The following is a 24,330-nucleotide window of genomic DNA, read 5'->3' as shown; positions in this document are numbered from 1 at the left end:
GCCAATCAACATCCACCTTGAGTTCTGCAAGCGCTTTGCAACTCAGCCTCGCCGCATTCAAGCTGAATGCAGAATGCTGGAGATGGCGTCCGTAGTCGAAGCTTCGACGATTCTCTCTCAACCATGGCGCCATGACTTCATTAGTATCAGCGCGCAATTCGGTCAAGCCGGCAGACTCACGACCGGGCCACACGGACATCCACCAAGAAGGCCCTCAATTTGGTGCTACACATGTCTCGGGCGGTAACTCCTTTCAAGGCAACTTTGTTGGTCTCACGATCAGTAAGCTCATGCAGGCCGCTACGCCCCGGCTTTCAACACTGATGACATCCAGACTCCACGGCGCGACCCGACTACCGCGGCCAGCTTTCGCACTCCTCGCTCGAGCCGGTGAAGGCTTTTGTTCCACGACCTCTCCTCTACGATCAGATCAGAACACAGTTGTGGAATGTCGATGTTACGGCAAACAAAAGCACAAAGACGCTCGTGGTATGGGGGCTTGGTGGCGCGGGAAAATCCCAGCTGGTGCTCAACTATGTACAAGGGTGCTGCACCGACTACCAGACAACGTTCTGGTTTGAGGCGGGACGAAAGGAATCACTCGAGCGAGATTTTGTCAACCTCTACCAGACACTGTTCAACATACAGATGGTCGCTGGAAAGGAAACTGTCAGCGTGGAGAGTGCAGTGATTGGCGTGAAGAGCTGGTTTTCTGGCCAGCGAGGGCCGTGGCTGATGGTATTCGACGGGGCCGACACTATCGAGAACAAGGAGGCGAGCGATTACGTCGACATCAAACATTTTATTCCAGATGTGGCATGTCTGCATGTGATCATCACTAGTCGCAGCAGGACGGCTAAAGACATGACACGGCTGGATGGGGTGCACGTTGGTGAAATGGAAGAAGCACAGGCTACAGAGCTCTTTTACCAGTACGCTCAGTTGCGGCAAAACAACCAAGACGTCGAACAGAAGGAGGTCAAAGCCATTGTTAAAGAGCTTGGGTACCTGGCACTCGCTGTGACTCTAGCAGGCACATACGTGGGACAAACTCCACGACTGCAGTCTGACATCAAGGCGTATCTCCCCGAATACCGGTTAAGGCGGCGCGAACTACTGAAGCGAAACCCGGAACAACTCATTCATCAGTACAGCGAGAGCGTGCTGACGACTTGGGAAACGTCGTATCAGGCTATCGTCAACCACTATCCGGAGGCGTCAACTCTTATGACCATGTTATCGTTCTTGAGTTTCGACGATATTTTCCTTCCGCTTTTTGGCACCAGATCGATTGTAACCACAACGTTAGCAGATGATGCAGCCACAATCAGCTGGAAATCTATTCTGTTCCCCAGTCGGGTAGTGGATATTTACCTAATGGAACAGTGTTTCCAGGTTTTGCAGAAATACTCATTCGTTCAATGGAAGGCGGATCAATGCAGCTATACAATGCATAAACTCGTCCACGCCTGGGGCTATGACAGACTTACTAGGGACGAACAAGATAAGTTCAGCGTCGCTACTCTTACACTGATTTTAGAAGCAGTGAACGGATGCGGGAATGCGCCAGCGGACAAGCTCAGGTTAGTACCGCATATTATGGCGCACTTGGCGACGATAGCTGGTGTTCAAGAAGTGGTAGACAGTACACTCTCCACACTAGTAGCAATGGGGATCTTTGTTACTGACATCGGCCGGCTGTTAGAAGGACATGTGATTCAGGAGTTCATATGGGTAAAAAGACGTAGCATCCTCGGTGACGAACACCCAGACACGATCTCGGCGATGAACAATCTCGCAAGCACGCTTGGAGATCTGGGCCAGCTTGACGAGGCAGCAAAGATGAAGAAGGAAGTGCTAGAGAAGAGAAGACGCATCCTCGGATACGAACACCCAGACACGATCTCGGCGATGAACAATCTCGCAAGCACGCTTGGAGATCTGGGCCAGCTTGACGAGGCAGCAAAGATGAAGAAGGAAGTGCTAGAGAAGAGAAGACGCATCCTCGGATACGAACACCCAGACACGATCTCAGCAATAGGCAATCTCGCGGCCACGCTTGGAGAACTGGGCCAGCTCGACAAGGCAGCAAAGATGCAGAAGGAAGTGCTCAAGAAGAGAAGACGCATCCTCGGAGACGAACACCCAGACACGATCTCGGCGATGAGCAATCTCAGCGAGACAGCGGAGATGCAGAAGGAAGTGCTAGAGAAGAGAAGACACATCCTCGGGGACGAACACCCAGACACGATCTCAGCGATGAGCAATCTCGCGGCCACGCTTAGAGAACTAGGCCAGCTCGACGAAGTAACAAAGACGCAGAAGGAAGTGCTAGAGAAGAGAAGACACATCCTCGGGGACGAACACCCAGACACGATCTCAGCGATGGGCAATCTCGCAAACACGCTTGGAGAACTAGGCCAGCTCAGCGAGACAGCGGAGATGCAGAAGGAAGTGCTAGAGAAGAGAAGACACATCCTCGGGGACGAACACCCAGACACGATCTCAGCGATGGGCAATCTCGCAAGCACACTTGGAGAACTGGGCCAGCTCGACGAAGCAGCAAAGATGAAGAAGGAAGTGCTGGAGAAGAGAAGACGCATCCTCAGGGACGAACACCCAGACACGATCTCAGCGATGGGCAATCTCGCAAGCACGCTTGGAGAACTGGGCCAGCTCGACGAGGCAGCAAAGATGAAGAAGGAAGTGCTCAAGAAGAGAAGACGTATCCTCAGGGACGAACACCCAGACACGATCTCAGCGATGAACAATCTCGCGGCCACGCTTGGAGAACTGGGCCAGCTTGACGAAGCAGCAAAGATGAAGAAGGAAGTGCTGGAGAAGAGAAGACGCATCCTCGGGGACGAACACCCTTCCACGATCTCAGCGATGAACAATCTCGCGGCCACGCTTGGAGAACTGGGCCAGCTTGACGAAGCAGCAAAGATGCAGAAGGAAGTGCTGGAGAAGAGAAGACGCATCCTCAGGGACGAACACCCAGACACGATCTCAGCGATGAGCAATCTCGCGGCCACGCTTAGAGAACTAGGCCAGCTCGACGAAGTAACAAAGACGCAGAAGGAAGTGCTAGAGAAGAGAAGACGCATCCTCAGGGACGAACACCCAGACACGATCTCAGCGATGAGCAATCTCGCGGCCACGCTTAGAGAACTAGGCCAGCTCGACGAAGTAACAAAGACGCAGAAGGAAGTGCTAGAGAAGAGAAGACGCATCCTCAGGGACGAACACCCAGACACGATCTCAGCGATGAGCAATCTCGCGGCCACGCTTAGAGAACTAGGCCAGCTCGACGAAGTAACAAAGACGCAGAAGGAAGTGCTAGAGAAGAGAAGACGCATCCTCAGGGACGAACACCCAGACACAATCTCGGCGATGAATAATCTCGCGGCCACGCTTGAAGATCTGGGCCAGCTCAACGAGGCTATAACGTTATTAGAAGCTGCTGAAGAGAAAACGAGACAGGTTTGTGGTGACCAGCACCCATATACAAAGGTGGTTGTACGTAATCTGGCTAGGCTCAGAACTAAGAACGCCGGGATAACCGCACAGCATATTAAGACATCAAACAATACAGAGACGAAGAGAGGACATTCGCTCTATGCTCGAATCAGAAGGAAGTTCTGGAGAAGAGATAATATAGAATAATAGGACTAATTTAAAGATAAATAACCATCTGTTACCTAAATCGATTTCTAGACATCTATTTAATCTAGGTAGCAAACGTGTTCTTTTCGGATACAGTAATTTGAGCCATTACTTCTTGCGCCAAATTTCTCTTTTCGGTGGCATGCCATGTTCGTAGTACTATAGTGTAGAAGCCGGCACACCGCTCAAGTTGGAGACTCAGCTATGGTTGCTGTTAAGATGTAAGTAACACCTGGGAGGCGAAACATAGTTTTCCATGTCGTTCTTTATCATTCTTAATCTAAATCAGAGAATCACATGACTTTGCTATGGATGCTGATATAATCGTGTCGAAGGTATCATCAACATTGCTGTGGCTGGAGCATATGCGTCTTTACAAACCACTTTGCCTGCCAAGCTGTAAGGTTTTAATACCTAGTATCTCGGAAGTATCTGTCCATGCCATAGAAATTCTCCGAAAATCAAAAATAATCCATCATGCTCAGTTGTGTTTTCAATTGGACACCGAATTGGTGTAAAATGCTCTATTTTCACAGCATGGGCGATGTTGTATAGGAGATTAAGCACCCTGATGGTAAGAAACTTCCCATGGAATAATTTTGACCAATAACCACCACCTATATATCATCACGTATTCCTCCTTCCGTGGTGCAGCGTGGCCCTTCTCACGATGTTAGGGTCTACAATACGTTCGAACATTCGATTTGCATTATCTGAAGAGAAACCATTGTATTTGGTGGCAAGGAATCAGGAGCCAAACGCTAGGTACCTGCTTCACTTTCACCACCCAGGGAGTTTGGAGGGTTGTTCACTACCTCGGGATGTGGGGTACTTGTCAAGCTTTGATACCACGGCCCAAATGCATGAAGTCTTGTGAAGTCAGTACCCAGTAAGCCAAGCTCCTTCAGCCAAACGCTCCCATCCACATGTTATGTACCTAGAGTACGACTGGATTGACGATGAATGCAAGGCCAGTAGCTAATGGCATGGGTCAGTCTCAATATCTTGAGACGGCGCACCGGCCTAAGACCTGCTCACGCAGCTATTGTTAGGGCGCGCAGAACAAACTCTCATCTGGAACCTCTTCAACCCAGGCTTGCAGCTTACCATCCCGCGACTTCACTTTCGTTTCTTTAACCCTGGTCTTTCTTTTCGGTTCTTCATCAGATTGACAAAGGTCAATGGCCGTGCCTGGGGTAGAGCCCAGGGCAGGGTCGAAGTGAATTTTTGGTTCAGGTACTGGTTGGGCTAAATCCTCATCTACGATGATGATGCACTCTCTCTTGTTTGAATGTTTAGGAACTGGTGTTGCTAAATCCTCATCTCTGATGATGATGCACTCTCTCTTGTTTGAGTGTTTAGGATCTTGATTCTCTGTGATACGTTTCCGCTTCCTGGTGTCGAGCTGTAACACGTCATTAATATTGCAGGTCCTTGGTGAAGAGTGATAGAGTGCATACCTCTGTAAGGATAGGATATGGGGGTGGTCGAGGAGGAGGCTTAGGAATCCGATTAGATTTCTTTAGGTTTTGTGTGGGAGCGATGTGCGGCAGCTTCTGGTTCTTCCTCTTTGTTGAGCGCTGCTGATCAAGCATATCTGGGAACGTTCACGAGAGCTACATTGTCATGTTAGCATTGTTTTAGGAGTACAAATGTCTGATCAAGAACTGAGACAAAAGTAAGAAAAAATATATGACTATAAAGCATTTTATGGTGGGAATGAAAGTGACAGATAAGGAGTATCAGAGAGACAACAATATGCGAGTAAGATAATATTGATCATGACCTTTGATGGGAAGATGGACCTACGAACTTGGATGAGTGGTTGCAAATGTGGGTTGATGTTGTCAATTTCGGAGGCTTGTGTGTTGGGGATAGTTGAACTGTGTGCAGACACTTTGAAATTGTCAATGAGAAGACGGGATATGGATTTAGGCGTGAGCTTCATAGACACACTAAGCCTGTCTCGAACAGAACACACGAACCCTCTCATCGACAGTGAGGCCTGCGGCCTGGATAATGTCATGAGCTGCAGCTAGGTGACTTTCGAGAACTAACAGTTGACCTTCTCGAGGATATTCACCGACTAAGCCATCGATTAGACCGCTCCCGAACATCTATAGACTAGAGTTTACGGTGGGGAACGTGCCGGGCACCACAGATTGCCATTGTGGGTCAAAGCAATATTCCAGTCCAGTCATTTCAGACTCTGAACTCGCAGATCCAGACTTTGGGCTTGAAGATGTGTAGAAAGAACGCTGTCATCCCTGGAGAAATTGCTTTGCAGAGCAAGTTTCCTGCGGCAGGGATGGACAGTAGTAGGCCATGCAATCCAGACATCAGATTTCCCTGAATTTTCATGCCTCGACCGTCTCTGGCCGTCCCCAAACGTGTCTCATCAGCCAGTCGACATATGCAGGACGTCTCCCTCGAAGCGTGGACAGGAGATCCTGTGAAAGCCCATACACCAATGATACCTTTAAGGCGGTCTTGGCCATTCTTGCAGAGGTAAAGAAATCCCATCGATTCTTCCAATTGCATATCCCTGCTGTTGCCATTCCAGCACATACAGTACTTGCAACATCTCGGTGTTTATCACTTCCTCGTCCCCGAAGCTGGTCGATCACCTCTTCAGTCACAATGAAGAGACTGGTCCACCCTGATAACCGGCCCCCCCATCGCAAACCTTCCTTGACACCGCCAATAATGCTGTGATAATTCTTGCTTTTGTGGTAAAGATACCAGCCTGATTTGGTGGTTGGAAGGCGATGCGCGTTCTCAGCTCGGTATCGGTATGCAGCTTGAGCTCCACCTTTGGAGGCTCCTAGGGCGAACCCGTAGAACAGACCAAAGGAGACCGCTAATGGAAAACGCGCGAGGAATGGTATTGAGAGTCGTGAGTCTGTGCTTCCAGTGATAGGAGGGAAGTAGACGGAAGCGTCGGCAGTCGAGTCACTGGTTGCAGGTTCGGCAAGAGCTGAAGCATCCTCTTGGGCTTTTTGATGTGCTTTGGATGATGTAACAGGCGACATCACGGCGCATTGATACACTGTTGGGCCCCAGCAGTGCTTCACTTTACAGGCAGATCGTTTATATACCGGATCGCGAGGAATTCAACGTGTTTGGTAAGTCTTGGGTGCGCCGTGTGGTTTGGTTTGCTAACGGGAGTCACCCTTGAACGCACCACCCCCGGAAAGCGCAACACTCATTGACCAATTCCGAATCCACCGGTTATCGACTGTCCGCATTAGAACCACCCAGAGCTCAGATCCCAAAACCCTGTATCGTAACTGTTATAGAGATGTGCTGAGTCTATCTGTTTTAGTGACTTGGTTATGAAGTTGAGAGAGCTGGTAGGATGATAGAGTTGTAAGCTCTTCACTGGAATAACCATTCTAGACTTCCGGGGGTAGCTCCGGGTCAAAGTGTTGCGTTCGAGGGGCTATTACGTTCAACTCATTGTCAATAGAACAGATATTTATCTGCCCTGATCTCACGTTCTTACATCTGCATAAAAAATTGCAAGGGCACAACTTCACACATTGATGATCACATATCACAAGATCTTCTAATTCTACGGAGTATAGCTAGAGAAGATTGGCAGAACGGAATCAAGAATGTACCTAGTAATATCTCAAGTTCAGCATGAAAATTACTAGTCGACCGTTAACACCTAACGTTCCTCTCGCCGGTTGCCATAGTATTAATGTGCCATATGATGTATAGTTGACGTGATAGCTTTCAAGCACCAACAACCTTCAACACACCACTTCATCTACTTGCAAATAAGGTTTTTAAGTTACTGCGTGCTCTCAGTGATCTACACCGCACTGAAAAGCATGCTCCTCCTAGCTCTATAACCAGCGCTTTCTTTGCATATCAATGATCATTCAATTCGGCACGGCTTGCCGATATCTTTTCCAAGGAGATCCTCGGAGTCCCACACTCAGCATCTCCAAACGCAATTCAAATCATGTGGGAGGACTCTGAGCCATCAATCTGAGTGAAGATGGGGATGCTGAGTAGATCGACAGACGAAGGTTTCGATCCTCTAACCAACTCGATAAAGCGCTCACCCATCTTGTCAGTAGTGTGGATTGTTGAGGTGTGTTGCGTGATGCTAGGAGGCTGAAAATGCGTTGTGGGGCCTTGGCGCCCATGGAGCTATTCATCCGAACTTTTGCATCTTAGGTTTCTAGCTAGCGACACACTACTTACCAATTGAGATTCAGAGTCATAGTGCTCCACAGCGTCATCAAAATTGCCAAAGCCAGCTCCTTAGCTGGCACGCCGCATCTACTACAGTAGGAGGAGTCAGTGAGGGGTACATCAACTAAGTGTGGTTCGAAACCCACTGGTGCTGTCCCTTTGGAGGAGTGGTTGATGTGTCCCTTTTCTGGAGGCACAAGTGTTCGTAGCACGACGCTAGTAGCAGCTAGTTTAGATACGGCGCTGCACTCATTGCCTAGAAGCTTCTTACGTAGACAACTGTCTAATTGATTGGACAGAAAAATACCACTTAGCTGTTCAAAGCTTAGCTGTCTCGTTTAAGGGATGTTTTGCTTCAAAATATACTAGTGCCGTGCTACGAATACTTCACCCAGGTACCGACGTAGATCTTTCAACACCGCACCGGGACCCTTTTCGATCATAGAAGAGGATGACCAATGTCAATGTCGCATATTCCGAGCCCTCCTCCTTCTTGCTACCGATCGGAAGATTGGACCGCCGCCTTGTGCAGTTTTGGGTGGGAGACTAAGTTAGTAGGAAAGCTCTTTTCCATAGTGCGTGAAAGATGATCAACAACGCAAGGTCCGGTACCATCAAGGCTGCTAACGTACAACCTGCACACTCGGCAGTTTCGTGTCACATCTCAGCAATTTCTTTATAGGCGTTAAACCTATGGACAATCCGGTGGGCAATTCGACTTTTGTTACATATTCATTTGCCGCAGCTTATGCGTTTCCCAAGTATATTCCTGGTTGATTCTGTGTGCCTTTTCGTCCTCGTCAGAAATTTCTAATTGATAGAATGCAAAAGACAATTCCGTTACAATCTCTGTGTATTGGGAAGCTCCTCGTATGCCTTTCACCCCCATTTCTGTTCGATCGATTGGACGGTTCCTTGATCCAACCTTACGTAGGTAGTTAGTACTCTGACAGGTTGACATCCCTCCACAGTCATTCATAATTGTGTCACCGGCTAAAAGTCAACTGGACAATATCCGTGTTGAATGGCAGAAGTATGGGTTATGATTGTGGTGTACGTAGTAGATGCTCCTAAGTTCTAAATACAAAGTTGGGATAGAAGTAGCAAATAGTCTGCCAAGCCAGCCAAGTGCTCCTGCTATGCCCCTCCTACGCTCCTGCAATGTAACAATCCGAGAGGGGCTTCTCCTTTCGGATGTTGTCTATGTCCAGTTGAGGTAGTGTCCATGAAAGCGGCAGAGCATATACACACCTTAGCCCCATATTGGTTTGCAAGTCTTTTCAACGGGCTTCGCCAATCAACCATCGACCGGATCCGATCCAGGCAGTGGGACACCCAACTTAAAGGTGCAGCAGCTATCATAGAAACCCAAAGCACGACTTGCATCCTGCCGAGAAGCATCTCATTTGTCGTGATGAGTCGCACAGCAGATGAACAGACGATGGAGCTCGTCTCTTTTACGAGTGGAGCAAGTATCTAGCAGATCTCTTCGAGAATTCGTCCCTCACCTGATATACGCATCACACCTCCCTTTCGCTCCTGAAGCCGGCTACTACGTACCGTTGGTATGGAGCCGCCTCGAGCTTCAAGGTCAGATCGAGTCATACCAGAGACTGGTATATAAGTGTGAGAATTGCCCCTTCCTTTCTAGCGAGCGGAATCTCCCTTATCTGCGTTGCTATTCCTAGTTCTAAAATATATTCCTTTACTTATCCCCTCTCAATATCTATAACATATCGTGATCATGAAGTCACTTCTATCTCTCGCCCACTCTCTCCCTTACGCAATCCCGATGTTCCTTGTCCTTCTCAATCCCGTCTCTGCTACGTCGAACACAAGTTGTACTATCCCTCCAGCTCCCACAGTCGTCCCTGTCGTATTTCCCCTGTCTGAACTACCAGACTACTACTACCAACCTCCTGTTCATCTATCCTCTGCCGACCAGCTCAGCATCGAGGTATCTGAAAGTCAAATCCGTGATAAGCTCTCGCTCTACGCCCTCGCTCTGGACGGAAAGGCCTTCGACGGTCTTGATTACGTCTTTACTGACGACGTCGTGATCGATTTCTCGAATCCAGTTGGCCTGGTCCGGGGACTTGCCAACGTCAAAGAAGCTCTTGAGGGGGCTCTGGATGGCTTTCGGACCCACACCCTACTCGGAACCCAGGTGATCAACGTGGACCCGAACAATACGTGCACGGCTAGCACTCTACACTACTTCACCACCACCTTCTACGGGACGGGTGACCAGGAGGGAAGGGTAAGAGATACGTCTGGATAGAATTTCTCTACGTTCAATGTGGCTAATGTGAGAGCAGTCTGCCGTCACCACTGGGCAATATCGGGACAGATGGTACCAAAATGAGGCCGGAGAGTGGTTTGTCGTTCTCCGACTTACCATTTTCTTTGTAAGCAACCTATCTCACGTCTTTGCTTTCGTACCATTACAATTGGGCTGGAGAGCACGGGCTGACCGAAATTCTCAAGGGCTCCGTTGGGAACCTGACTTTCTAATGAGGGTTGTCTCTGGTGAGTTGATGGTTGGGAGGGGGCTACTCATCTCGAATGCGATTTCAAACCTCGATGGTGATGGTGATGATGATGATGACGATGATGGCGAACAAGCTGGCAACTTACCCTTGCCTGATAAATATAAAGTTACCGCTATATACTCGTATATGGCAGAACTGCAGCAATAAGCCACGAAGAAGAAAAAAGCCCATATCTAGCCAATTCGCTTCTGGACTTGCGCCAGGTACAATTGGAAAAACCCACACTCATTCAGCGTAATGACTCAATACATCGGTCTGCTTTCCTGCTTGATTTAATGGCTACCTTTCATTACCACTGGGCCCCCCATGAACCCCTAACTAGATGAATGCCACCATAAATAGAGGACGCCCCGTTTCAGGCACCCAAGAAAGAATCGCATGAGCTGTGTGACGGATCTCTTGACGTACCCGATCCACTCACCCCTTACATACCTACCTACCTACCTAGCCAGCCAACCAACCCATGAATCACCTCCACTCTCTCCGCCTCAACCTGCATCCACCCGTACTGAGGGTACCCGGGTGGGTATAAACGTGGGTGTCGGGATAAACGGAAAGTGGAAAGTAGTGAGGTCGAAGGTCGATGTTCGATGGTCGATGTAGGAAGTACACCACATCGACTACATACTGTACCCATGCCATGCCATGGCACAGACAATGGTTCCAACCGGTTTCGCGGCTGAGAATAACAATGGATTCTTATATGTACAAGGCAGCATGGACGGTAGCATGTTGTACCAAAGTCATCTGGTCTATTTTATGTCTCCTAGCACACGCATGCTTGTCCTACCAAGGCGCTGACGCCATCGTGTGAATGACACATCCGTGGAGTTACTATGGAGGATGATTTGGCCGGGTATCTGAAGGAGGCAACATTTCGAAGGTGGGTCCGTCTGCCGCCGTCGTGACCACTGCTTTGGCATGTGAGTTGGGCGTCAAGTCATGAAGAAACTTTGAAGGTAGATTGCTCCTCTCTTCACTTTTGATCTTCGTGTCGTGTCTTGGACCCTCCAGGGATTTCTGGAGGTCTCGCGAGCTCACTCTGGCTGTGCCAGACATTCGGGGCTCTTGCTTCTCAATTTCCATGTTTTGCTGAGACTTCTTGAATGCTTTTGCTCGATTGATAATGTCATTTTTGGCTTGTGGGGTGGCGTCATTATTGCCTGAGTTTGTCTGTTCTGCTTCGAACAGCGCAGCCAGTGCTGGTGTGAATGTCTTCATATGTTTGATATCAGATACTCGAACACGCATGTAGTCGAATGCAACACCTATGTTCATATCCGTCTTCGGCAGGTCGGAGCCTGAGGGGCTCCATTCCACAAGCTTTTCGCTCTCTTCCATATATTCCGACTCGCCATTAGACAAGGCATCTTCAACGGCTCTACCGGTCTCATCCAACTCGTCTAGAGTTGCTAGCGATTCCTCGACGCTGTCGCTTGGAGGCCCCTTCATTGAAGATGGTAGCTTGATGTTTTCCATGACAGGTAACTTCTGGTAACGCTGACTAAAGTGTGTAAGTATCAGGTTTTTGGCCTCCATCTTCGCCGCGACGCCTAGTGCCTCGCCAGTTGTCGAGTGCTTTTTGGCCAGCGCATCTCCCTGCATGTCATCATCAAAAGTGGCTTCATGAATGAGCACATCGGAATCTTTCCCGATTCTTGCAAATTGAAGGGAAGGACGACAGTCGCCACTGTAGGAGAATTTGAACCCATTTGCAAATGTGATGGCGATAGCTTGAGCACCATGACAATGCTCCACATGGGTTGTCCTCAGATGCTTTATGCCGATCTGCTGGAGCAAGGAATTTGCCTTCCCCCCCAACTTATCTGAGATGGGTGCTTCATACCGCTGACACAAGAGCTCTTCCACGTTTCCCAGCTTCTCAACACTTTCATACTCTTCTAGGAACTTGAGCAACTTACTACCAGAAGCAACGACAACACGGCAGGGTGGATCGTGAGGCGCATTTGTGCCCCTTTTCCTTCGAACCGGCGTATTTACGTTTTTGCAAGCGTGTCGATGTGAGAGTAGTACAGAGATGGTACCAAGATGATGATCTGCATGTCCGTGCGATAGCCAGATGAATTTAAGATTTCTTAATACCTCGCCCAATTCGGGGCCGTCAAATATTCGACGCAGCTGTCCGATGGTGTTTTCTCCGCAATCAAACAAGAAATTACCATATCTGCCTGTCCGCAGGAGAGTAGCCGAGACGTTGCGATATTTCGATGGCAGAGCAGAACCTGTTCCAAGCGTAATGATCTCAGGGTCATATTCTGAATATTCATGACCTCTCTGGGCATCAATACCACTTCCAAAAGCCATCTCTGTGGCGACCTGTTGACAGGCAATGCTAGCATATTGTTGGACTTTGATTGGTAGATCGTTGACCACCTCTGCAATGTTAAGCAGAGGCGGAATTTCATCCTTGCTTATCAAGAACTCTGGCTCTATCTGGACCTTCAAGCCTCTGTCAGCTGCAGCGAACTCATCAAGTCTATGGCTTCTTCCAAGACTTGAAGACTGAAATTGTGGCAATGTAGCATTGTCGTGGAATGGAACAGGGAAATAGTTTCTGCAGATGCGCGAAAGTCGGACCGCCGATGCAGCAGATGAATCGAAGGAGAGATAATTTGGACAAACCTCTGTAGAGGAGACGATGTGCTCCACGTCAGGCATAGACTTCATAAACATCCTCAGTTTAGTGGAGTATATTACTCCTGGCGCAAGAATCCAGCAAATTGCAGCGACACCATTTCTAATCTTATCAGATGTCCACTCTGGACGGCGAATCAGATTCTCTACGTATCTCGCAGAAGGCAGCTCAATGATGGCAATGCCTCGACTAGGCTTGGTAGGTCCTAGCACCATATCCGACGTAACGATAGTCCCATCCTTCAAGGTGACCGAGTTCCCAGCCGCCAAAGAGCTATATGACGGTCCTTCTGGTACACCAAGAGCTTGCGCCTTCCGAATATCGAATTTTCCTCGTTGAGGATATCCTTGCACTATGTAGGACATTGCAGGCTTGAAGCCAATATTGCGAACCGGAGGTAAGTCCCCTATAAGGGCGTTAGGCCAAGGATGTCTGACCAGCACTTTGATATTGGGTAGAGAATGGCCGTCACCGGGTCTTGGCCCAGTGTAGCTTGTAATCCTTTTCGTCTCCGGGTCCCGAACGAACATTGCCGCAGGCATCTTCACATCTGCTAACGGCGTCTCAAAGAGCGCATCACGGTTCCAGTCGGAATTGAACATGTCAGTGACTATGCGCTGCCGCACTTTTTGATGCCGCTGATGCTGGTCAGGGTCAGGACTACCAGGTAGGATGCTTCCGTCACCCCCTTGTGTGAATTGATCATGACTTCGTTTCCTCCCATTTGTGCCAAAGCTTCCCTCTGCACTCGAAGTACTCCCATCTGAGGTCTCCGCTTCGTCGCTCTCAGAGGCTTCAGAGACAGAAGGCGCTATGGGCATGGCCCACACTCGAATGTTTTCGTCGCTCCAGGTGGGCCCATCAAGATTCGGCTCATCCGAATGTTCAATTTCATTCACTGAGATGGGTAGTCCCTTCCGAAGGACAAATCCCCGGCAACAAGCCAACGTCTGCAGCAGGCGTTCACCTCCGTGTATTGTCAACGCGTCGCCTTCCATGAAGCGGCTCTGCTCTTTAGAATCTTGCGAGATCCGAGCATCTGTTGTAGAGGTAGCCGCGCCGGCAAATCGAAGCATATCAGACTCTCTTTCCGCTGCTTGAGCATCGGCCATCGTTAGCACCATCCCTATCAAGCCTCCGGTGTTATTCCATGTGGTTGTGCCAGAGAGGAAAATATGCTTTACTTTCTTAAGCCCAATGCCACGTTGTACGCATGCTCGTTGTGTACCTTCCGAGATATCGCCGAAAATGTATCTTTTGTTGTCAAAATGGAGGAGAAGTGAGGTCCCGACAGTATCAGCCGTTGGTGTAGTGATGAATTGGAAGTAGAACTTCTTCCGCGATGCTCCAGCTCGACCCATCTTGCTCGCGCGTTCGCTTTGAAATGTACTTCTTCCAAGTGCTGTACCTCTGAGTGTCACGCTTGTAACGAATGTACGCTGGAGAGGACAGCCGGAGAAGGTTATCCTGCCGTTCCTATAAAATTGGAGTTTCCTTGAACCCCAGCTTCCATCTCTGCGTATACTTCCCTGCGGTAGACGTTTCGGGCAGGATTTCCAATCCACGCTCGGCCTTACTTTGGGAACTAGGCTAACCTCCTTGATGTCAGACTGCGAGGATCTGGTTCGAAGAGATCTTGCCCCGGTTGTTCTCCTGTGCGATTCTCGTGCAGTTGGGCTTAAACAGTATCGTGCATTGTAGGATGAGAAAGGGATAGAGGCGTGTTGCAGATTAAGGTCAGCGTGGATCTGCGGCCGGCGCAGGTACATAGAAGGAAGAGGAAGGCACAGGTCGATCTAATACCTCTGGTGCGGAGTTATGGTAGGTGGTTGAATATTATCTTACAAAACGACGGAGACTCTTTTGCCTGGATTACATGTACTACTAGTACGGGAAGCACGCTACTACTTACTAGTAATGTCTAGCAATCTTGGCATGCTTGAGTATCACAGAATGCGTTATGATGTTGGTTGGAATGGATGCAGAAGTGGAAATCACTCGAAAGTTGCTCATTTTTATCCTGCGGTTTCTGGTCACTCGGACACAGGATATCAGGCTCAGTTGCCAGGAAGTATGAGTTAACCCAAGCATCGGCAGCAGATTGTGCATTCCAATGATATGGAAGATGCCTTGATTAGGTTGTTGGTCGCTCAAGGACCTCCTTTGGTTCCAGTCGTTAAAAGTGATACATAGACTCCCCATAATCGCTCGCCACTTCTCACCAATCCCGAACCCAGCGGAATGCACAGAACTTCGCTACCAACCACGCCAGCCCACGTCAACCACGCCAATAGCATTACAGGAGAAGGTCAAGTCAGATGAGAAGTGACGGCTGCAATGCGTGCCGAGATGGCATCAAGTCGAGAACACATCAGAACTAGTCTTGAGGTAGTGGCAGTCTCAGCATCTACTCCACCAATAAGGTGGTCAGGATGTGAGTCAGCCGTTGTCGCGCTGATCATGTGATGAGCCACACATGGCACAGTATGGGTTGCTTTTGAACGATTTGACGGTGCTTCAGCATAAAGCTCAAATGCTGTTCTATCCAGTACCACGTCACGTAGACTATGGGTAGGATACGAGGGTGGAGCGACATTCTTGCCTCCGTATGAGGACGTTGGGTATTCGATAGTGGGCATGTCGCGTTTGACGGACTCGAGCGGTTGGACCGGCCGATCGTCGTCTGCCTTTCCGGATAGCTTTCCTATGTCGAGGACAGGTCCCTCAGGTAAGCTGGTTAGGGAATATACGGGGAAGTTGCTGAGACTTATGCCAGTATTCCAGCTTGATGCAGTGGAAGTATTGTCTGCTAGAGAGAAATCCAGGGGTATTTCAGGAATTGTGGCCATGCCGATCTGTTGTTGCTGGTTCTCCAATTGACGAGTGACTTGATGTGGATTAACGTCCTTTTGCGAGGGTTGGGGTTGCGGGCGGGATTGTCCTTGCGACGGATTGCTAGAGGAAGATGGTGGAGCAGTGCCACTCAGCTCGCTCAAAAAGCCCGAGAATGCCTGAGATGAAAGCAGCATGCGGGTGAGGTCAGTCAAACGAGTGTTTTCCTCCATGAGCTGACGGTTCTGAACTTTAAGGTCATTGGCTTCCTGTGCCTTCATAGCAACTTCACCTTCAAGTTGACCGATATATTCTAGAGATGATTAGCATAAACCAGCGTTGAGTCAATTGGGGGGATAACCTGCCTTTTCTACGTGAACGGAATGCACGAGCAGAGACCTTGTTGCGCAGCTGGCGGCGTTCTTTGCTGCTGAGCTTCTTGCCCTCTTCACTGGCAAGAAGCCTCTCGTCCTCGTCCATTTCGTCCTCGTCTTTCTTCAGCCTAGCAAGATGTGGCAGATTGGCTGTTGGGGTAGAGCAATCATCATCGACCGATGCGACGCTGCTTTGCCTCATCTGATTGAGAAGCCGCGAGATGCTTTCCTCAACATGTGGGTCTTTGGGATGGTGGATTTTCGAGCTTTGGGAAAGTGGGCGTTGACCTTGCGGCATTTGCTTTGGCTGCTGACCAACCACGCCCTGCTTCTGTGCTTGTTGGGCTTTGGCTTGAGCAGCTAGCTGTGAGTGCATGCCAGGATACATCCTCTGTACCGGAGCAGAACTGCTTGAGGAGGCATTGTCCTGGCCAAGCAGAGCGTTCGGGTCGATGTACCCTGCTTTAGCGGACGATGCAGACGAGTAAAACATATTATCTGTAGGCGAGTCTGCCTCGAGGTCCATATCCATCGATGGATACGCCGCGAAGTCGAACTCATCCATATTGGTCAATGGGATATTCAGAGTCTCCATTGGCATGATAAAGCCATTGCCGTATCCATTGTATTGCATGCCAGTGGCTTGGTTGAGTGCAAAAGTATTTGCTAGTCCTCCAACAGGCAACCCAGTCTGCTGTTTGTAAGAATCATATTGGAAACTCGGGCCGGAGAATGTTTGTTGAGGCTGGCTACCGCCGAAACTGCTTCCACCTGAGCTGTGTCCAGCAGGGGACTTGGACCTCATATCGGGCGATGTGGAAGACGAGTTGACAGCATTCTGGCCAAGGTCGAGGAATTTGTCCATATCAGGATCGAAGTCTGCGTTGAGATGAGGCATATCAGACGATGTTGATGGAGTCTGAGTATCCATTGAGATATGTACCCAACGCCTAAAGTTGGAGCAAGGGACCTTAAGGCTGTGCCAGAGGGTCGAGTGGAGCACTAGTTGCTATTTTCAGCAGGCCTGACAGGATGACGCGGCCGATCGACGAGTCGAAACTGGCGTCGGTAGCTGTGTTTCTTGGAACGCACAACAAGATATGGATTAGAAAGAGGTATCGCCCAGAGTCAGTTCTGGGAGGGCGTAGATTGTTGATAGAAGAGGTGCGGTGCTGGAGGTTGCAAAGAGGATGAAACGTTGAAGGAATAATCATGCACTTGAGGAGACACGGACATTCACAAACCATGGCCGATTCTCGCAGGATTTTGGTTGAGGCTGTGCCAACAACGGCCGTTGATTGGTTACCTCGGACTTGGAAATCACTCCGCCGTCATATGCATGCATCAGACCCTCTTGTGCAGCCGAGTGTGATTGGCATCACTGTCTTCCGCTTGTATCGATCGTTCTCAATGTGATAAGTCCATAGATAAATGAGGATTTCAGTTTCAATATGCAATACGTCGATCTAATCTGGTTTTACTGCTGCCAAACAATATTGAGGATTGTTGTTTGGACTTCTTGGTGGGTGTATTTCAGGGCTCGGAGAAGATGTGCTGCATCAGGGGGCACAACTACACTAGTAGTTTCTCGGCGAGTGTAACCCGCCGATTTTCCGTTGCCAGCTGTTCGGTCGGTATCACGTGACTATAATTCTACACCATAACAGCATTCATCACTGGGCCAAAATAAGCGAGACTTAACGGAGTACCGTGCAAAGCTTCGATTGTCGTCATCACAGCGCAGTCTTAAATATGTGGAAGATAGAAATGGCCCGGTCTACGTTTGCAGTGAGCGTAATTGTGCCAGTAACTATGAGACGCAAGCTGTTGCGCAAGGGGTACGTCTACCCTTGTTTAAATAGAAATACTGGCGTTCTGACTAGGATTTCATGATCTGAGCAACGGTGTCGCTCAATGCTGAAAGCTCAACTCAGTCAATGTTGATGTTCACAGGGTTCTTGGGAGTATCAAGTATGCAGCTTCATGGCTTAGAATTAATGCTGTGTCTCAACGACTCCGTGCAATTTGAAGAGAGGCTTTTAGCTGAGCCTTGGCCGAGCATTGGCCGAGCATGAGTCAGACAACCTGAAGGCTAGCGTCTTGCTTGGGCGGTGTAAATCTCTAAGTAGCTTTCCTCTGATACTAATTGTCCTAAGGTACTCCTTACGGTGAAGCATCAACCAAGCGTTCTTTGCCATTATACAATCAGTCTGGCCACAGAGTATGACCGAGTCTGCCTTCAAGCAACCCTTATCGTTGTTGCTGCGACAAGAATGGAATCTTTTTGGTCGCAAAACGCAATGGGCGCACAAATCACGGATCGTGAGAACGCATGTCACAGCACCAGGAGCAACGACCGAAGCCCGCCGTCATCAAGCTGACATTCAGTGGATACGCCATGACCAGCCAACAACAGGACTTCCTCTTCCTCATCAACAACCCTTACGTCTCCGGGAGGAAACAAATCCTCGTCCGCTATCGTCCTACCTGACAGACGACTTTTCTCGCGCACACAACTACCTGCGTATTTCAGTGACAGAGCGATGCAATTTGAGATGCGTCTACTGTATGCCCGAGAATGGCGTCCCTCTGTCTCCATCAGCGCATCTCCTCACAACTCCTGAGATTGTCTATCTTTCGCAGCTGTTCGTAAGTCAGGGTGTTGATAAGATTCGGTTGACTGGAGGAGAGCCCACAGTGCGGAAAGACATTATAGATTTGATGACGCAGATCGGCAGATTGAGAAGGTCAGGCTTGAAAGAGCTTTGTCTCACAACGAATGGCTTGACGCTTCATCGCAAGCTGGATGCCATGGTCGAAGCCGGCCTTACCGGTGTCAATCTGTCTCTAGATACTCTTGATCCATATCAGTTCACTATCATGACCCGACGCAATGGTCATGAAGCCGTGACCCGATCCATTGAACGAATATTAGAGATGAACAGACTCGGTGCGGGTATCAAGCTGAAAATCAATTGCGTCGTTATGCGGGGGATCAACGAGCGTGAGATTATACCTTTCGTCGAGTTGGGAAAGAACAAAGATATTGAAGTCCGCTTTATTGAATATATGCCATTCGATGGCAACAAGTGGTCACAGGGCAAGATGCTGAGCTTCAAAGAAATGCTTGCAACGATACGAGAGAAATATCCTGATCTACAGAAGATCCAGGACCACAAAAACGATACAAGCAAGACGTATCAAGTCCCGGGTTTCCTGGGGAAGTTGGGCTTCATTACGAGTATGACACACAATTTCTGCGGGACCTGCAACAGGTTGCGCATAACCAGCGATGGTAACTTGAAGGTGTGCCTTTTTGGTAACAGTGAAGTCAGCCTTCGAGATATCCTTCGCGAGAGAAACAATGGTGAGCCTATTGATCAGGCAGCTGTGGACGCAATAGACCAATTAGAGACAGATGCTCGCAATGCCTCTCTCAGAGACAGTGACGTTTCAGAGCAAGACCAGCGGCTGCTGGAGATAATCGGCGCAGCTGTCAAAAGAAAGAAGGCGAAGCATGCGGGAATGGGCGAGCTCGAGAATATGAAAAATCGACCTATGATTTTGATTGGTGGGTGAGCATCTGACCACCTCCCCTCCTCTTGTTTTCGTTTGAAAGCACCATATACGAAGTTGCACCTGTGTATTTCGGCGGTCAGTGTGATTGATGATAGCACGACATCAGATAACGTCCAAAAATAAAATATGATCTATATGTGTTATCTGTGCAGACCTGGCAAATTCGTCTGCGCTCCAGAACTTCCTGGCTGATTCACCTGTGTGTAGATGACCACTACTCGGCTTTCACACTTCCTTCCTTCTCCCGCCACCTCTCCCAAGAAGCCACTCTATTCTCTCCTCAGCCGAGACCATACGTTCAAGCACCGCAATTTCCTATCCTTCCAAGCATACCTTTTGGTATTCAGTTGCGGCGATACCATACTAAAGCCAGGGAAGACATCATTTCACTTCGCAATACTAACGCTACGAAACCAAAAAAGCCTAAATGGCTTCGTCCGGTTCATGGTCAAGGGAGTTTTCGAAAGATTCCGTCCCCTGATCCAGTCTCCTGGATCACACCATCCGAGCCCGCACGGACATGGCCGTCTCCTGTCTTTGGGTATATACCGCCAAAATATAACCTAATTCAGAACCCTCGCCATGAACCTCAGCTCTTGTCGGATACATACATCCAGGCCCAGCCACCGGATGAGCTAACACCAAGAAATTCACGAAACCCACAAAAAGATTCCACTGCCCATTCAAATAAGTCGCAGCAAGTGACCACTTCCACGCATGATTCAGCAACAGAAGCTATTGTACATTCAGCCCTGGTTCGCAACACACCCTTGCAGGATTCAGGAAGTACAAGTTATGTTTCATCTGCAAGGACCGCCTCGTCACTATCAACTGCAAAGAAGGCATCCTTGATGCCTTCCCCAACTCGCACGACATCAACTAAGGGAATTGGTAGAAAGCCAAATACTAGACAGACCAGGAATATTATGACTCTGAACAATCCTTTTTTCACCTCTTTGCCTGGTGCATTCAACAATGACGAGCCGCTTTCTTCTCAGCAGGAGCCGGTCAAGCCCCTGTCGCATCTCACCTCAACGGGTGATGCGCACATGGTGGATATCTCGCACAAGCCACCCACCCGCCGTGCCGCCACTGCTAAGGCCTTCGTGTTATTTAGCAACACCCATCCTTACACTTCTTTGACTCAAAAATCCTTAGCCAAAGGCGACGCCACCGCTGTTGCTCGTCTAGCCGGCATCCAAGCTGCAAAGAAAACTGCAGACTTGATTCCGCTGGCTCATCCCAGTTTAGGCATCACTGGTATCAAGGTCGACATCGACCTGCTTTCGCCCTCAACTGAAACCCATGCTATTAAACCAGATGACTACATTGGAGAAGCAGGCTTTGAATTTGGTGGTGTGAAGATCACAGCTTATGTCTCTTGTGACGGAAAGACAGGGGTCGAGATGGAGGCTCTAACCGCGGCAAACATGGCTGCATTGACCATGTATGATATGTGTAAGTCAGTTGACAAGCACATGGTCATTACTGGAGTAAGAGTCACCATGAAGAAAGGGGGCAAAAGTGGACCCTGGAGCGTGGATGGGGATATCCCGAACGATCCTCCTCCGGCACAGATTTTTGAGTCAGTGCTGCAGAGGAGAATGGCCGGCCTTGTAGATGAGCCAGAAGCCCACGGCCCAGTTGGCGTTCCAGACTCTGGCCCCGAGATTGTGGAGCAGGATGATGGCGCTGTTGTACCAGAAGCCGATGAGGCCTTCCTCCAAAGCGCCGCTACCGAGCTCGAGCTCTTCATTGCAAACACCACCTCTCCTACCAAAGCAGCCGAGATTGCTGGACTGCGCCGCAGTCACAAGTCTCTAAGCGCCAGAATCAAAGAACTGCAGAGAAGGACCGAACAGGGCTATGAGGTGCAGGGCAGCGTCCAGAGCGAGTGGCATCGAGACGGAAGAGTAGACCATGACATCCTTCAGCGTCTGCACGGGGAGCGACGCGAGATTGCTAGGAAGGTGCTTGAATGGAGAATTGGAGGCGGTAGTGAGGTGAGGGAAGCTGATAAAAATGAGATGGGAATGGAGCTTGGGAGTCTATGTCAGCGGACGAAGGAGGAATATGCAAAGGAGGCGGAGGGACAATGGAGGTGGGAGGCTGGGGTGTATGGGGTCTGGCGTGGTGATCAGCCCCATCCAGCGAGCCAGGGGATTCGCATAGAGGAGCAGATGTATGCACGGGAACATCCTCAAGGTGCTGAGTCTTGAATGCTCTGACGTTTTCGTTCTGCATTGAGCGGGGGAACTACAACGCGAGATGAGCTGTACAGATACCTGTGTAGGTGTAGATGGTACTATCCCCACAACTCTTTGTACATGAGATCCATCTTATCGTCGATCGTTTGACCTTGGTGCAGCAGCTGTCGGTGAGGCCACGATATGCAGTGCAGTGGTTGGGTGTCTGATCTGGCTTGGCTGAACCTCCTCAGTCCGGAGGTCGTCCAGCTTCTCGAGCAAGCTCATTGTCATTTCCTTCATAAGGCAGCATCACGCAAATTTGGTAGCGTCGATGTTCGCCCGCGCACGTCTGAAGCGATGTGTCTCTGTAGCATCTCGCATAATTATTCCTCGAGCTCACCTCTTTTCAAGAGGACACGTTGGGAAAGCTTGCCTCGCGTTCCAAAAACCATATACACTATCAGAACAATGTCATACCTCAGCAGCCAAGAATACCGAATATCAAGGCTCTTGTTATCATCTCTCAAGAAGATCATCGCTAACACAAAAGGCTTTTAGTGGAATCCTACCATTACTGCCTTTGTTACCATCATTACGATGCTGCTGCGGCCATTCCAGGTTACAAAGCATGGCAAAACTCCGCCCCTGCTCCAGGCACTGTACAAGACGCTGATTTCTGGATTCTCGTCCAGGGTTCGATTATGCAGGTGCTAGGACTATGAGCCATCATCTTTACGCTGCTGATCTCCAGTAGCAGCTTGCCTGCTCGATCTCAACCATGGTTCTGGACCTGGGGCTTTGTGATGATCAGCCTCATCTGCTCCGTGTCAGCGGTTCCGTTGTATCTTCGGTGGCCAACGGAATGGAGTCAGACAGTCTCTTTTCTCGGATCTGCGGCACAAGCGTTTGCCATCCTGCAGGCAATGTTTACCATGGAGAAGTCTTCGAGTAATGCAGACAAGAACAGATAGTAGGAGCGAGTTCCTCTATGCTTCGCCCAGCTTCGCACCTTTCCGTTGAACGTTCGCTAGGATACTCGGCCTAACCTGGCATTTATCGCCAACCAAGAAGTCTCGCCATTTTTTGCAAGCCATGAAAGTTCCCAATGTCCAGATCACGGGAAGCAGACCCGGCAGACTGCAATGAGATAAGTTTCTGGCGGATCTTTTTTCTTGAACAGTATATACGACAGCAACCTGTTAAACGACTTCAGGCATGTTTATGGCAAAGGTTCGAGCATGGGAGAGAACGCTTAGGAGTGTGTTCGTCCGATGTATATGGTGAGCCACCATGCCTCCAAAAGTCGTCACATTGGTGCCGTCGCATTATGTAGCCGAAGCCGACAAGTAGACAAGAAGTGTGATCCTCAAAGAATATGAATCAACCAATTGGTGACCGTTTGTCAAGAATGTTGAGCCTTCACGTGGAGACTTCATCGCAAACGAAGAAGACCCTACGCTGGGAGATGAGATCATTTCGGAGAAGTGACGCCTTCACACAGGCAGAGCGGCGCCCCTAGGCCATAACTTCCATTAAGAACCTGACATACCTCTCCCCTTTTAGATCGCTGCCTCCGGTTGTGGTGTTCAACAGGGATTTTCTACATCGTTATATACCACGCCATCCATCCTCGCGACATGTCGGCTCCCCACAAAAGAGGCGGAGAGCTACCTATCAACCATTGTCAACAGAGCTGCAACGACTGCAATTTCTCCCCTTTACGAACCAGTCAGCACCTCCCCATGGGCTTGTGCTTGTGCTTGTAGCCCAATCTACTGGCTCCGTACGTGCGCCGGCATCAGCCTGACTTGCATTCAAGAAGGGAATTTCTTTGCCAACTGGCAATTAGAACAGCGAAGAATATCATGAAGTGCATCCTCATGTCATGTAACCGCAGGGAACGCTTCCATCCTATTCAGGGGGTACTATATACAAACCAGCTCCCGTATCCTACATCTCCGCATTGATTCATTCTGCTGTCTCATCCTCCTCCACCCACCCGAGCGCCTGCCCAACCTTGACCCTCTGGCCCTTTTCCACATTCCACCTCCACCTCAACCCGCGCCTTAGCCTCTCCCTCTCCCTCTCCCCTTCCTCTCCCACCCCCTGTCCCATTGGCGCCTCAAAAACCAAGACAATACTACTCCCCAGCTGAAACCCGCCCATCTCCTCCCCGCGCTTCAACGCATACCCGCCTAGCACGCGACTCGCATTGGCATACGTAGCCTCGCTGAATCCGGAATAAGCTTCCCCGAGATCGGAAGAGCGTCGTG

The 24,330-nt window shown here is 49.5% G+C and overlaps 8 protein-coding genes across 8 annotated transcripts in view; 3 read left to right on the top strand and 5 right to left on the bottom strand.

Moving 5' to 3' along the window:
• Nucleotides 1–131: 131 nt before the first annotated feature.
• EPUS_02409 (uncharacterized protein) lies at nucleotides 132–3,548 on the top strand (the record flags this gene model as incomplete). The annotated part of the gene is made up of 3 exons (XM_007805315.1): nucleotides 132–282; nucleotides 335–3,483; nucleotides 3,537–3,548. 3 exons carry the CDS (start codon nucleotides 132–134, stop codon nucleotides 3,546–3,548), a joined length of 3,312 nt encoding a protein of 1,103 aa, XP_007803506.1.
• A 1,166-nt stretch (nucleotides 3,549–4,714) lies between these two features.
• On the bottom strand, nucleotides 4,715–5,261 carry EPUS_02408 (uncharacterized protein; the record flags this gene model as incomplete). The annotated part of the gene is made up of 2 exons (XM_007805314.1): nucleotides 4,715–5,071; nucleotides 5,127–5,261. 2 exons carry the CDS (start codon nucleotides 5,259–5,261, stop codon nucleotides 4,715–4,717), a joined length of 492 nt encoding a protein of 163 aa, XP_007803505.1.
• A 762-nt stretch (nucleotides 5,262–6,023) lies between these two features.
• Nucleotides 6,024–6,698, bottom strand: EPUS_02407 (uncharacterized protein; the record flags this gene model as incomplete). Its single annotated transcript, XM_007805313.1, has 1 exon — nucleotides 6,024–6,698. One exon carries the CDS (start codon nucleotides 6,696–6,698, stop codon nucleotides 6,024–6,026), a length of 675 nt encoding a protein of 224 aa, XP_007803504.1.
• A 2,921-nt stretch (nucleotides 6,699–9,619) lies between these two features.
• On the top strand, nucleotides 9,620–10,574 carry EPUS_02406 (uncharacterized protein; the record flags this gene model as incomplete). The annotated part of the gene is made up of 2 exons (XM_007805312.1): nucleotides 9,620–10,135; nucleotides 10,194–10,574. 2 exons carry the CDS (start codon nucleotides 9,620–9,622, stop codon nucleotides 10,572–10,574), a joined length of 897 nt encoding a protein of 298 aa, XP_007803503.1.
• A 687-nt stretch (nucleotides 10,575–11,261) lies between these two features.
• Nucleotides 11,262–14,444, bottom strand: EPUS_02405 (uncharacterized protein; the record flags this gene model as incomplete). The annotated part of the gene is made up of 1 exon (XM_007805311.1): nucleotides 11,262–14,444. One exon carries the CDS (start codon nucleotides 14,442–14,444, stop codon nucleotides 11,262–11,264), a length of 3,183 nt encoding a protein of 1,060 aa, XP_007803502.1.
• Nucleotides 14,445–15,392: 948 nt separating this feature from the next.
• Nucleotides 15,393–17,220, bottom strand: EPUS_02404 (uncharacterized protein; the record flags this gene model as incomplete). The annotated part of the gene is made up of 2 exons (XM_007805310.1): nucleotides 15,393–16,228; nucleotides 16,290–17,220. The coding sequence occupies 2 exons, from the start codon at nucleotides 17,218–17,220 to the stop codon at nucleotides 15,393–15,395; spliced, it is 1,767 nt and encodes a 588-aa protein (XP_007803501.1).
• Nucleotides 17,221–18,512: 1,292 nt separating this feature from the next.
• EPUS_02403 (uncharacterized protein) lies at nucleotides 18,513–22,087 on the top strand (the record flags this gene model as incomplete). Its single annotated transcript, XM_007805309.1, has 2 exons — nucleotides 18,513–19,860; nucleotides 20,076–22,087. The coding sequence occupies 2 exons, from the start codon at nucleotides 18,513–18,515 to the stop codon at nucleotides 22,085–22,087; spliced, it is 3,360 nt and encodes a 1,119-aa protein (XP_007803500.1).
• A 1,938-nt stretch (nucleotides 22,088–24,025) lies between these two features.
• The window catches only part of EPUS_02402 (uncharacterized protein), a gene marked incomplete at both ends in the record, with an annotated part of 1,894 nt that continues 1,589 nt past the window's right edge, over nucleotides 24,026–24,330 (bottom strand). Inside the window, one exon of the mRNA XM_007805308.1 lies at nucleotides 24,026–24,283. Coding sequence (XP_007803499.1) covers nucleotides 24,026–24,283 — 258 coding nt within the window. The remainder of the gene's footprint in view (nucleotides 24,284–24,330) is intronic.

This window comes from Endocarpon pusillum (assembly GCF_000464535.1).
Source record: "Endocarpon pusillum Z07020 unplaced genomic scaffold scaffold4192, whole genome shotgun sequence".
In the NCBI taxonomy this organism is placed as follows: domain Eukaryota; kingdom Fungi; phylum Ascomycota; class Eurotiomycetes; order Verrucariales; family Verrucariaceae; genus Endocarpon; species Endocarpon pusillum.
The sequence above is the reverse complement of the archived record's forward strand: the minus strand, read 5'-3'. Positions and strand labels throughout refer to the sequence as shown.